Source organism: Liolophura sinensis, chromosome 12 (genome assembly GCF_032854445.1).
Source record: "Liolophura sinensis isolate JHLJ2023 chromosome 12, CUHK_Ljap_v2, whole genome shotgun sequence".
Lineage (NCBI taxonomy): Eukaryota > Metazoa > Mollusca > Polyplacophora > Chitonida > Chitonidae > Liolophura > Liolophura sinensis.
This window is the reverse complement of record NC_088306.1, coordinates 10349637-10364178: the sequence shown is the minus strand read 5'-3', so window position 1 is coordinate 10364178 and position 14542 is coordinate 10349637. Positions and strand designations below refer to the sequence as shown.

General features: G+C 40.9%; 3 protein-coding genes across 3 annotated transcripts in view; all 3 read right to left on the bottom strand.

Moving 5' to 3' along the window:
• LOC135479682 (sodium/hydrogen exchanger 6-like) overlaps positions 1-1721 on the bottom strand; it is a 71092-nt gene extending 69371 nt beyond the window's left edge. The window contains exon 1 of the mRNA XM_064759586.1: positions 1468-1721. Coding sequence (XP_064615656.1) covers positions 1468-1657 — 190 coding nt within the window. The 5' untranslated portion in view covers positions 1658-1721. The remainder of the gene's footprint in view (positions 1-1467) is intronic.
• A 2508-nt stretch (positions 1722-4229) lies between these two features.
• LOC135479660 (uncharacterized) lies at positions 4230-8325 on the bottom strand. Its single transcript, XM_064759556.1, has 5 exons — positions 8267-8325; positions 6309-6389; positions 5803-5955; positions 5475-5625; positions 4230-4901 (listed from the first exon to the last, which is right to left on the bottom strand). Exons 2-5 carry the CDS (start codon positions 6361-6363, stop codon positions 4838-4840), a joined length of 423 nt encoding a protein of 140 aa, XP_064615626.1. The 5' UTR covers positions 6364-6389; positions 8267-8325; the 3' UTR covers positions 4230-4837.
• A 3370-nt stretch (positions 8326-11695) lies between these two features.
• Positions 11696-12232, bottom strand: LOC135479681 (putative uncharacterized protein FLJ45035). The gene has a single exon (XM_064759585.1). It carries the CDS (start codon positions 12230-12232, stop codon positions 11696-11698), a length of 537 nt encoding a protein of 178 aa, XP_064615655.1.
• Between the last annotated feature and the right edge of the window lie 2310 nt (positions 12233-14542).

The window sequence follows — 14542 nt, the reverse complement described above, 5'->3', positions numbered from 1 at the left end:
CTTCCTTCACATTACAGTCCCTGTAATTCAAACCCCTAATCAGTGGGATATCTGGTCTTTAGACCAGTACCTTATCAGATGCAGCAAGAACAACACCTTTGCCAAATGACATATACAGCTTATTATAGAGCCCAAATGAAAAAAGTAGTTCTGTTTCCTTAATGTTTTTCTTTCTTTTAAGAGAGAGTGAAAATTTAATTTTAGAATAGCATACTGAGTGCATCTAGATTGTGTAATCTGAGCTGCAGCAGTTCACACAATCTGCAAAGTGGTTATTAGTGACATCACTTGACCAATAAAATATTGCTACACATTGCTCTATACCTCTGTTAACACTATGACAGAGCCACAGATTTCAGAGGAGACATAAGATAAGTGCATGTGGTGAAAAGCAGCAGAACTCTGGCACTACTCTAAGAAAATTAAATACAGTGTTGGACAGCTCTACTGTAGTGTTAGCAAAGGTATCCAGAAATGTAGAGAAACCCCAGCTGGTTGTTTCAACTCCTCTCTTTATAGTGGGCTGGCAGAGTATCACAACCACAGCAGCAGCAGCAGCCAATGGTAAACTGTACACCGTTTCATGCCAAGCCTGATAAATCTTTTATAAATGATCCCAGTACAAACGGATGTTAACTGTGGCTCTTACGTCCCAGCTTGCCCGCACACCCATTTCTATTCCCTTTGGTCACACGAGACCCAAATTCCTGTCATGGTCATCACTAACTAATGCAGCAGGCATATTGCCTTCACCACAGTTATGGGTCTTGAAAAAGTTATTGTTCCATGATCATGCATGCACGTCAAACATGAAAAGACAAGCCTAATGGCCGCCTTGTTTAGAAATGGCTTGCCAAAATATAAGTTCTTTTATATCATATTATTTTTGGATTGAATTAAGAAGTCTGAAGTTGTTCTTGCAAGACAGCAATTGAAATACAACAGTTTTCTTGACGGTTTCAATACCGTGACACTTCAAAATGGCCGTCAACAGTGAGGCACTTGGTACCGCCGAAGCTTTGGCAGTCAATGTGACCACCATGCAGCACAGTTAATTAGTTTCATTGGTGAGGATAGTGAATTAAGAGGATAGTATTAGAGATTCCACCATGAAATTACATATAAAAGAGCACAGAAGGTGAGTTACACTGGCACATGTGGGAAGGAGATAGGAGTTTGAAATCCCTGCCATGTTTTTTGAGAGGCGTTGATTGACTCAGTGTTATGATGAATGTCAGAATTTCAAAATAGCACACTGAGTCCATTTGGATGGAATACACTGGCTGCTGTTGTGGCTGTCATATTTCACCAGACCAGTACAAATAGAGCAGTTGAAACAGCCACCTGGGGCGAAATGTAGAGTTATATGTCATACTGTCTAAAACACACAAGGCTCACTGCAGAACGATACAGGCACGAACAAAATATTGATCTATTGGTACAGACAGACTAATATCTTATTCTTACCGTAAATCATCGCCAAGCCAGTCTCGTGCACGAAACGAAATCGCCTGTGCTTGAACAGCCAGATTGTCAAAACCGTTAACAACAACAACGTCAAAAACATCAAGATTGTCAAACTGTCTGTACGGTGGCGGTCTGCCGCCCGTTTTTCTTGCACGGGTTCTTTTGCATGTGTAATGGGTGCCTCCGTCATGGTGAGAACCACACTCAGTACAGAGGAAATGCAAAAGCAAAACACGACAGCTTTTGAGAACGTCATTTTGATTCTAGATACCTCCCCCCTCGAGGAGCACGATGCCGAGCCGTGATGGGCACTCACGTGATGCACCGCTTTCGATTTTTCGGTCGAATTACGTCATGGTTAAATTAGCGCTCTCTCACAAAGTTAAGAATGTTTGCATTTCTTTCAATTTTATTAAATAATGAAAATGAGAAGAGCATTTTTCTTTAATTTTAGAATTTAATTTCCAAATGCAAAGCCACTGTAGATCTCCGCGTGCTAAGTGCATTGCTGCCTGACGGCGAAGGTTATGTCCCTTTGAAACATACACATAGTCCACAAGAGCTATCTCCCCTGAAATACAGGATTTGCGCAAAGCAAGCGTGAAACTTCTTTCTTGATTTTCATTTCTCGACCACTGGAATGTGATAGAACGTAACAGTATTTTAAATTAAAGATGATCATTTTTTTTTATTAACGACGTAATCTACTCGTGGCTATGTACAAGGTGATTCCATGACATATAATGTTTGAGTCGTTGGTTTCCCCCGGCCTCTGCCCGGTTTCCTGCCATCCTGATGCTGGGCGCCGTCGTATAAGTGAAATATTCTTGAGTTTGGCCTAAAACAACAGTCAAATAAATAAATAAATAAATAGGCCTATAGTCTAGGGCCAGCACGTACATGTATAACGAAGTTTTAGATGTACTTAACTAATACCTACCGGTATCTTATAATTCATATGAGAGAAATTTAAAATATATGAATATCTTGAAACAAGCAATTTTCAAGAAATATAGCCCTAATATCATATAAAACAGTGCTCCGCATGTAGCTTTCTGACGGAAATCTTAAGAAAAAAGCATCCCAATAGAGGACTGTTGGTTTCTTGCATTGTGGGGGTGAACCTTTTAGAACCATACGGTAACACACGCATTGAGTCAAAACAGCCCTATAACAGGTGCCTATATCGTACCCTGTCGGAAACCTTTAGTTCAGAAGTACTACGCCTACTCCAAAACAGCTATAGCGGGCGATTGGTTTCTTACAGTGTAGAACTTTTTAGAATCATAACACAGGCATTAGGTTTTTTAGGCCTTTTAAATGGGCCTGTGTAGAACCCTGTAGTAAACCTTTCGTTCAGAAACACTATGCCTACGTCATTAGAGCTAGCGGATTATTGGTTTCTTGCAGTGTTTAACCCATTAGAATCACACCACAGACATTAGGCCTGTATATAGTGTTACGGTCAACCGGGTATTTCGATATATATCTAAGTATTGCACGTCTTCGAGAATAAAAGTACCGGTACATCTCCAATCTTCGTCGAGCGTTCATACATGTAGAATCAATTCATTGATTCCGATTATAAGTGGTTCGGCTGTTCTGTGTTGTACCCCAGCACAGTGTTTAGAAGTCTGGTACGTGATAAGGTATAGGATGTATCCACGACTGCTGCGTTGTACCCCAGTACAGTGTTTAAAATCCCGGTACGTGATAAGGTATAGGATGTATCCACGACTGCTGTGTTGTACCCCAGTACAGTGTTTAAAATCCTGGTACGTGATAAGGTATAGGATGTATCCACGACTGCTGCGTTGTACCCCAGTACAGTGTTTAAAATCCCGGTACGTGATAAGGTATAGGATGTATCCACGACTGCTGTGTTGTACCCCAGTACAGTGTTTAAAATCCCGGTACGTGATAAGGTATAGGATGTATCCACGACTGCTACGTTGTACCCCAGTACAGTGTTTAAAATCCTGGTACGTGATAAGGTGTGATGTAGGCCTATCCACGACTGCTGCGTTGTACCCCAGTACAGTGTTTAAAATCCTGGTACGTGATAAGGTGCATAGTGTACCCAAGGCTACTGTGTTGTACCCCAGCATAGAGCTTAGATGTCTGATACGTGATAAGGTGTGCCCAAGGCTGTTTTGTGTACCCTCAGCTTCATGTTTATTTATTTATTTGATTGTTGTTTTACGCCGCACTCAAGAATATTTCACTTGTACGACGGCGGCCAGTATTATGGTGGAAAGAAACCGGGCAGAGCAGGGGAGAAACCCACGACCATCCGCAGGTTGCTTGAAGACCTTCCCACCTACTGCCGAAGAGGAAGCCAGCATGAGCTGGACTACACAGGTATATCACACAGGTATTTTATTTATTTATTTATTTGATTGGTGTTTTACGCCGTACTCAAGAATATTTCAATTATACGACGGCGGCCAGCATTATGGTGGGTGGAAACCGGGCACAGCCCGGCGGAAACCCACGACCATCCGCAGGTTGCTGGCAGACCTTCCCACTTACGGCCGGAGAGGAAGCCAGCATGCACACAGGTATGACCGGAGCTAAACAATGAGACATTAAGCCATTTTCTGAATTTATCTCGCGTCATCATCAGTTCTCGAATGTAGCACGTGCACCAGAGTTAGCAAACATCACTACACGACTACATAACATTTCACCAAACACAATATGATGTGTTTTAAATTACCAATTTAAAGCTCAGAAATTCTATAAAATTCAAAGTCGATATGAAGGGTAAATGGTTATGTTTTATTAATAATCAACGTGATGATTGTAGATGTCAAAAGTCAGAAAGCAGCTTGAACATAGGCTATGGACGTTTTGTAAAAAATGTTTACACTTTTGGCAACAAATACATGGAAAATCTTTTTGAAATCAAAAATGTCTAACTACAGCATAAATGAAATATATGTACTTTGAACTAAGTTGTTTTATTTTCATACTGATTATTTTTTTAAGTTACTGAGCTTCATAAATATGATGGGGTTTTCCGAAATCAATGAATGAAATGAAGAATGTATATGATGGTTATACGCTCCATTTCTATCATATCGTGTTAAAAACTTTTTCACACCTGTAGGCCTACATGTGATCAGTTTTGTTTTCGAGACCAGAAATAATTACACCCAAATTTATGACACATCCAGAAAAGCTATAGAAAAGAGACAAAGGATTATGCTGAAGAAAGCCAATTACGTGAAGATACGGCACGTGTTAAATTCCGCATACGGCCGCTTTACGCCTTTTGTCCATTCCATGCTACAGGTAGGTGAGTCTGGCTGGTTCTTATGACGTTGACTTAAGGCTAATGGCTAGGGGTGTGGCTGGAGAGGAGTCCCTATGTCCACATTGCCATGGTTATTTGAAGCTTGCCGTTCTTGAGATACCAACTGGTCAGATATCTGTAACAGAAATATACATTTTAAAAGTCGCAAGATGTCGCGACACGCTTATCACAACATGCAGAATGGTGCGTGTATATGTATACTACAATTTCACTTTCAGCAGCAACAGTTGAAAAAATGATAGTCGGGGTTAGTTTAATTTTCTGGGGCCCGTTGTTCAAAAGTGTATTAAAAGTGAAACTTTAATACTAGTCTTGGCCTAATATAAAACTTATGGCACTTTGGTCCACACTAAAGTTAATACCAGGTCTAAAAGCTTGTGGACTTTAGTACAACTAGGCTCACGTGTGCTGAAGGGAAAAGTGCAAGCTACACGTGCATGGCATGGCACAGCGCGACAGGGGACATATAATTTTGCTGTTGAAGTTGACAAATCTACTGCACATATAACAAACCAAATCAATGCGAACATGTAACCTATAACCTTGCTGTATATATCATGTAAACACATTTATTAACAGCCAATGAAGAAATGACTTGAGCAGTAGTGGCGGTGATGTGGGCCTGACCATACATGGCAATGAGAGTCAAGTGACCACACTAGCATAGTACATGTATGTCTCTACTTACACTCCGGAGTAAGCCACACTGCCATTCGCCCGACTGAGTTTGTATCGGCCCCGCTCATTGGCCACATCTCCAAGGTTAGTGATAGCCATCGTCGTAAGATCGAGGTCCACGATACCTTTGTCAGACATGGAACGGAACCAGTCCGCAGTATCTGAGACAGAAGAAATAGTAAGGATAAAATACAATGCGTAATCGAAGACAGTTATCTCCCCCCCCCCCACCCACCCCATTTTTTTTCTGACCAAAATATTGCGGGGACAAACTGGATATGGGTGATATTGCTACTGAGAAACTAGCTTTATACTACCAATGTTCTATGCACACTTACCCTGGTTATTCAGAGACATCACCAATGTCTTGCCGCCTTGGATGAATGTGAAATCGCTTGCGGGGGCATACGTTTTTGAAATCGTTTCGAAATTCTTGTGTTTGAGTGCTGTTGTTAGCTTGGAATTTCCATTTTTTATGACCTCAGTCCAGTCTAAAATAGAAAAAGCGTTTCAGAAAATTAAACTCTGCTCCTTAAAAAAATATTTTGTTTTCTTTGAAAAAATAACAGCCTGCATGAAAGAATCCTTAAGCAGCATGGTGCTCGTGATTTTGATTGCATTACTCTCATGTCGGTTTCATTTTGGTTGACTATATTATTATGCTGACACAAATCAGGCTCAAAAACAAATCAGAAGAGGTGACAGACTGAGAACAGTTCCACAGCAAATGCACATAACTGAACAACAATTTTAAAAGAACGAAGAGCTTAAGTAATATTACGCTTTTCATATCGGGGGTAAGTAACTGTACTTCCATATCGTTATTAGAAAGTTTTGTTCTTACTTGCTTGGGCTCCCAGGATGCAACTGGCCACCAAAAGAAGCAGCCCTGCAAACATCTCTCTGATCCAGTAGCCACGTGCCACTGTGGAAACCAACACAAAATGTGGAAGTCTGGAGTTACGTCATACATGCATGCTATCGTAAATTAGCCATGCTAGGTGATGAATTGTCGAGTATCACCTTTAAAATTACCATCAGTTAATGGAGATCGGAGGTAGAAGTCGAATTCCAGTTTCCATATTAAGTCCTTGTACATACATCATTTTTATGTGAGAAATCGCTATTTCCTATTTCGTATTAACATCAAAATGCAAAAGTCCATTGATGGGTTTATCGCCGTGTTTAATTTTAACGGCAGTAAGGTTGATGAGTAGATGAAACCGGAGTAAACCACTGACCTTTGGCAAGGTATCTGACAAACCTGTTGTCAAAACAACGAGAACTGTATTCAAACTCGTGGTGTTGAGAGTATCCGACATGACGCCACTTTTTGTCCTTAAATTTGGGACTAGAATTGAGAAACCACAGACCTATATATAGTATTAGGTTAATTAAGTGATTGTAAAAACAGTGATATGGAGTGAGAAGTAATTTTAAACCAACAGGCATGAAAATGATAAAAAAATAAGTAAAAAAACATAAATTTTAAAATTTTCAACGCCTCTTAATTTAAGCTTGTGGGCCTTTTGATTCAATTTGAGCATACATTATGGGCATAGAAAATAACCATTTCGGGGTTTAATGATAACACGGAGGGAAGCGGTACTAAGTGATACATTTGTGATATGTACCTTCCCCCATATATTATTAGAGGATAATGAATTTACTTCATATGTTGCATACGTGTCACCAAGGCCACACGAAAAGGGAGAGCAAACGAAGCCACAAATTCTGTATCACTGAATGTTTTTTTTGTTTTTTCACTAATTCTGCTTAAGCCATGCCTTTTTAGGAGACGTGTAATTTGTTACTATTTAAGCATTTACACGAACAGTTACAATGAAACGCTAACTGAGGTAAACTGACAAGAGGCCGTATTTCTCCGGTTACGCCATGTACGTATGACCAATTGCCAGCTATCGCACTGCCGCGGCTGTAAGTCTTTTATGAATCTGCACTTTCTGAATTCTAGCAATTCTAGTTGCTGATAGACTTTCCCACGTACGGCCAGAGAGGAAGCCAGCATGAGTTGGACTTGAACTCATAGCGACCGCATTGGTGAGAGGCTCCTGGGTCATTATACGCTGCGCTAGCGCGCTAACCAACTGAGCCACGGAGGCCCCATCTCACAATGAATGAGTATACTCATATAAATGTACACACACAAAATTAATCTGTTAATTTAACACAAAGTGTGTTGTCAGAGGGATGTTAGAATGTTATTTTAATAGATTATTCTACATAATTCAACATAATTTAATTCAGCATAAAGATTCTATTAAACTAACAGGATATTATGTTGAATATAACACAGTATTATGGTGTAATAAAAGAATACTTTCTAGCATCACTCAGACAACAGACTTTCTGTTAAAATTAACAGATTAATGTTTTGAGTGTATAGCCATATACATAGGTCAAAGAGTTAGAGGCACCTGCCTCTCAATTGCTACGACACACCAGTTGCCGATTCAAACCCAGTCTAGGACAGGGAATTTGTTCATTTCCAAACTTACTGCTTTCAGGCCTTGGTGACAACAATTAAGCCGATTACAACGCTCTTGTGGCCGTTTCTGCATGTAGTATGAAGACCACTTCTCTTCCAGTAATATGATATGCGTATATACATGTATGTACGTCACATGTGGAAAAGTTTGTCAGTTACTTGCCATAGGAAGGTGGTTTACTCCGATTTCCCCTATCCATAAATTTATAATTTATAAAAATTCTTATGTAAATAAATCTATATAAATATAAAGAGGAGATATACAGGTCCGCTCATGCAATGTCGTGACTTACCCACAAAGATTCAGGCTGAGGAAGAAAATGGACACAAATCCAAGCCCACTTTTATACACTTCCATCTATTTCATCCGGAGGAGCAGAGCTTCAGTTTTTAATAACACATCTCACAGTCCACTACCTGTGTTTGCTCACTGTGACAGGTTTTAATATACCCATATTGTGTCCATGATTCACATTATAATATCAATAGGTTTTGCATCGATCCTAGGCAGAATGGATCGCAATATAAGGAATTATAAGCGTAGCGTATTATATTAAGCGGGTATTTTACATCTCAAGGCCAAAAATCTGCAGCCAATAAAATTGCAGTTTATTTATAGAGTCATAACATCTTTATTTACAGTAAAGCCTCATTCACATTTCGGACAGCTTTGCTGACAAATTTAGACCTGTCGTTGTATTAAACTGGTCATATAAGCGTGCATACAGACACACCCACGCCAACCAGAATTCAGTTTTCCATCCACAATATATATAAATTATATATATATATATATATATATATATATATATATATATATATATATATATATATATATATATATATGTATATAATATTTATCCATCCAGTGAATAAATATGCTTATCGATCAAATACCCGTATGTATGTTTCAGTGTCACACCACAGACATGTTAATTGTTTAAATCTGCAAGCATTAAAACGCAGATGTAGCCAAAATAAGCGATGAACAATTGCTGGTTAAGTGATAAGGCCATTTATCCGCATCAAATCGCAAACCTTTCGACTTTCTACTTACAGCGCACTTTTAATGTTAAAGTAGAAAAAACTTATACATTCACCATATAAGATGAAAATGTATTCCTATAATTTGCCCCTGTTTTCCCCACCATAATGCTGGCCGCCGTCGTATAAGTGAAATATTCTTCAGCACGGCGTAAAACACCAATCAAATAAATAAACAAATCCCAGGATTTGCTTTATCTATTCGAAGATGTGTGTTCAATAGTCGCAAATTCCACTCAGACGTGATTAAACTTATCAGTTACTAGTACAAGTATTTATCAACTTCACTTATATTTAGGGAAGTGTAAAACACAAATGGAATAAATAAATAAATATATTTAGGGGACAGGTGTTATCTAAGGCAGTCCACTGACAGCCTGCGAACACGATAGGCACTGTCATGGCTAGTTGTAGCCCTCACCCAACTCTGGTGAAGATTCCCTTTTTGTGATCATACATTTTTTTCACTTGAATGAAAACCTTGCGAAGATATGTGATGTCAACAAAGCGAATACGCAGGCCTATATCACCATCATATTCAAGCCTTTTATCAAACCTGTTATTTATTTATTTGTTTATTTATTTGTTTATTCGATTGTCGTTTAAAGCCGTGACCGTACTTAACACACTGCGAAAAGTAAAAATATTGCCTCGAGTGAGATCAAATATTTGGTTTTTGAAAAAAGATTACAGTTCAACCCAAAATGGTTATGTGTAACAGGCTCTTTTCTGGTCAACTGGTCGCATGATAAAATATGGTATAGATCATTTTTCCTCACACATAGGTAGGTCTGATGTACATTCAAACTGTTGATCTGTTAATTTTAACAGAAAGTCTGTTGTCTGAGTGGTGCCAGAATGTATTCTGTTATTGCAACAGATTGTTCTGTTAAATATAACACCCCTATTCTATTAATGCAACATGAAGATTCTACTAACCTAACTATATATTATGTTGGATATGACAGAATATTATCTCATTGTAACAGAATACATTCTAGCATCACTCAGACAAAAGACTTTCTGTTAAGATTAATAGATTGCTTTTTTTTAGTATAGGTGCATCTTTGCTGCAAAACTATATAATTTATTTTTCGTCTCTGAAACACGTGATATGAACCAAACTGCACATTTCTCTTTCAGGGATACTAATTTACCACCTAAAAGAACATTGATATGAAATATCCATATTTTGCAGCACTAACCAAAATACAAGCGAAAAAAAAATGGACAGCAAGCTTTCACATGTGAATTCGATGGTCAGCTGACAGAGGGGTGTAACTCCAACAGAATTAGACACTACAGCCTGCAAGATCCAAACATCAAACTGAAGGACATACTGAATTTAGTCTCAGCTAAAGAACTCCCCTTATGCCAGGCAAAGACGATTGATCATCCCTAACGCAAGGCGAAGACGATTGAACATCCCTATGCCAGGCGAAGACGATTGATCATCCCTAACGCAAGGCGAAGACGATTGAACATCCCTATGCCAGACAAAGACGATTGATCATCCCTAACGCCAGGCGAAGACGAATGAGGATCTCTATGCCAGGCGAAGACAACTGAGCATCCCTAACGTCAGGCGGAGACGATTGAACATCCCTGTGCCAGGCAAAGACAACTGAGCATCCCTAACGCCAGGCGAAGACGATTGTACATCTCCCACGCTAGGCGAAGACAACTGAACATCTCTAACGCCAGGCGAAGACGATTGAACATCCCTGTGCCAGGCAAAGACAACTGAGCATCCCTAACGCCAGGAGAAGACGATTGTACATCTCCAACGCTAGGCGAAGACGATTGAACATCTCTAACACCAGGCGAAGACGATTGAACATCCCTGTGCCAGGCGAAGACGATTGTACATCTCTAACGCTAGGCGAAGACGATTGAACATCCCTATGCCAGGTGAAGACGATTGAACATCTCTAACACCAGGCGAAGACGATTGAACATCTCTAACACCAGGCGAAGACGATTGAACATCTCTAACGCCAGGCGAAGACGACGGAACATCTCTAACGCCAGGCGAAGACAATTGAACATCTCTAACGCCAGGCGAAGACGATTGAACATCCCTATGCCAGGCGAAGACGATTGAACATCCCTGTGCCAGGCGAAGACGATTGAACATCTCTAACGCCAGGCGAAGACGACTGAACATCTCTAACGCCAGGGGAAGACGACTGAACATCCCTAACGCCAGGCGAAGACGACTGAACATCTCTAACGCCAGGCGAAGACGACTGAACATCTCTAACGCCAGGTGAAGACGACTGAACATCTCTAACGCCAGGCGAAGACGACTGTACATCTCTAACGCTAGGCGAAGACGACTGAACATCTCTAACGCCAGGCGAAGACGATTGAACACCTCTAACGCCAGGCGAAGACGACTGAACATCTCTAACGCTAGGCGAAGACGACTGAACATCTCTAACGCCAGGCGAAGACGACTGAACATCTCTAACGCCAGGCGAAGACGATTGTACATCTCTAACGCCAGGCGAAGACGATTGAACATCTCTAACGCCAGGCGAAGACGATTGTACATCTCTAACGCCAGGCGAAGACAACTGAGCATCCTTAACGCCAGGCGAAGACGATTGTACATCTCTAACGCCTAGCGAAGACGATTGAACATCCCTATGCCAGGCGAAGACGATTGAACATCCCTATGCCAGGCGAAGACGATTGAACATCTCTAACGCCAGGCGAAGACGATTGAACATCTCTAACGCCAGGCGAAGAAAACTGAACATCTCTAACGCCAGGCGAAGACGACTGAACATCTCTAACGCCAGGTGAAGACGACTGAACATCTCTAACGCCAGGTGAAGACGACTGTACATCTCTAACGCCAGGCGAAGACGACTGTACATCTCTAACGCTAGGCGAAGACGACTGAACATCTCTAACGCCAGGCGAAGACGACTGAACATCTCTAACGCTAGGCGAAGACGACTGAACATCTCTAACGACAGGCGAAGACGATTGTACATCTCTAACGCCAGGCGAAGACGATTGAACATCTCTAACGCCAGGCGAAGACGATTGTACATCTCTAACGCCAGGCGAAGACAACTGAGCATCCTTAACGCCAGGCGAAGACGATTGTACATCTCTAACGCCAGGCGAAGACGACTGAACATCTCTAACGCCAGGCGAAGACGACTGAACATCTCTAACGCCAGGCGAAGACGATTGAACATCTCTAACGCCTAGCGAAGACGATTGAACATCCCTATGCCAGGCGAAGACGATTGAACATCTCTAACGCCAGGCGAAGACGATTGAACATCTCTAACGCCAGGCGAAGAAAACTGAACATCTCTAACGCCAGGCGAAGACGACTGAACATCTCTAACGCCAGGTGAAGACGACTGAACATCTCTAACGCCAGGTGAAGACGACTGAACATCTCTAACGCCAGGCGAAGACAATTGAACAGCACAATCAACCAATCTCAGAGAATACTGATACTGTCCCAAACAGATCTTCTCAAACAGGGAAATTTCGCAAAGCGTACCATTGAAATCTTGTCTGATTATATCGATCGTTTCACTGGATTAGGGATTGAAAGGTGACCAAACAATCTTTATGGACACACGACAACAGAGCTAAAACGTCGACTTCAAGTTGACATCATTCAACCAGTTGGTGACGCCCCTACTCAATGTGTTTCTCCTATTCTCAGATGAGTAAGTGAGTGAGTGAGTGAGTGATGTGCTTAGGGTTTAACGTCATACTTTACAATTTTTCAATGATATGACGAAGGAGTCCACAGAGTTAACATGTACGTGTAATGTGCCTCCTTGTTGCAGGACGGATTCCACCGCTCTTCTATCTAGTGCTGCTTCACTGAGACGACTAACCGAAGGCAAGTAATCCGCGCCACACGAGTTATTATACTGATACGTTGCATGCACTATGTCCTTAGTGTTGAACGCCAAGCGAAGAAGTTCTTCCTCTTTCAAGGTCTTAGGTGTGACTCGACCAGGATTGACCATGGATATACAGACCCCGATGCAAGCGCTCTATCAACTGAGCCATCTTGGCCGGCCATTCTCAGATGTGAATATGTATCTACATGCGCGCTTCAAATGAAGCGAATGTACACATTCCTCTTGTCGTAAAGTCTGCGAGAGAGGAAACCGTGATGGTCTTTGTTCAAATATAGGTTCAGATAAGATGCAACATCCGGAGAGTTTGTGATTTCTTTTGAATCCAGCGATTCAAGGTGGAGGTATATATGAGGCACAGTTTGTACGCATCGGAATACCTATATAAGCACTGCTGATATCTGGTTTCTCCAAATTTCACATAGATGTTATTACTGTGAAATTCATGCGTCCCGATGAACAACGAAACATCCCATAAATGGAAGCCCTTGTATGCAGTGAAAATGAAGAAGGCTTTGTTGCCTTTGACGTTAACGTAGCGGTGACCAGTTTAACACTGGTACAATTAGTGATGAAATTCAATCAAACAAGTCTTTGTGAGGAATAGTAGTACAGAGAACAGAAAAATCCCAAGTAGAGCTATCCTTATACGTTACTTGAAGTTGACCGTTTAGTTCTTCTGTGAGACGCTTGAAATTTTTTTAAGCATCCACATACATATGACACCGGAATTATTTGTACTTGGACAACGCTAGCCAGCTGCATGCCTACTTTTCCAAAATGACGGTAGGCCTACTTCTTGTAGTACCTTTGTTAAGAGAGTAGATACAAGTTTGGTGGTACAGTTTCTTGATGCTGCAATAAAAGGCGCTTTGTTTGGGGATTTATGCATTTTTGGAATTCAGTGAAGTTGTGGTGTATCGGTGTGACGGGCAGATACGGATAAACTCCTCGATCTATTTGAGAATGGACTGATTTTTGTAAACGCACTTCCTCCAGAGTATATGTCGTTAGAGAATACGTTGACGCTGCAGCAGGTGATGTAGTGGTATTTATGCCTCCTGTACAAGAACTTGATAGTTATAATTCTTGCAGACAAATATAATATTATTAGAAGCTTTTTTCTGCACAGGAACATTAACGTATTTTCCATGAAAGTCACATCAAGTACTTATTTGGCATGTTAGGATCCTTGTTTTCTCTCAAATAAGCATTATCATTCACATGGCGGATTGCATACGCAAACCTTTTTCTTTACTAGCACAAACATGCGGATGGTCGTGCATTTCCCCCATGCTGTGCCCGGTTTCCTCCCACCATAATGCTGGCCGCCGTCGTATAAGTGAAATATTCTTGAGTACGGCGTAAAATACCAGTTAAATAAAAAAATAAATTGACTAGCACAAGCCAAGTGTCAAGGACTGAAGGTTCTACCTCCTCCCGTTTGTATGTTTCTTTCATTATTTACAATACCAAGGTTACCAGTCATGACATGTTTACATGGACGGCAAGTAGAGTGACGATTCACAGTCACAACTGCAGGCCCTATCTATACGAGAAGTATAGTTTAGACATCTCAAAATATTTAACTGCTTTCGCGTAATTAAATATCTTGGACGA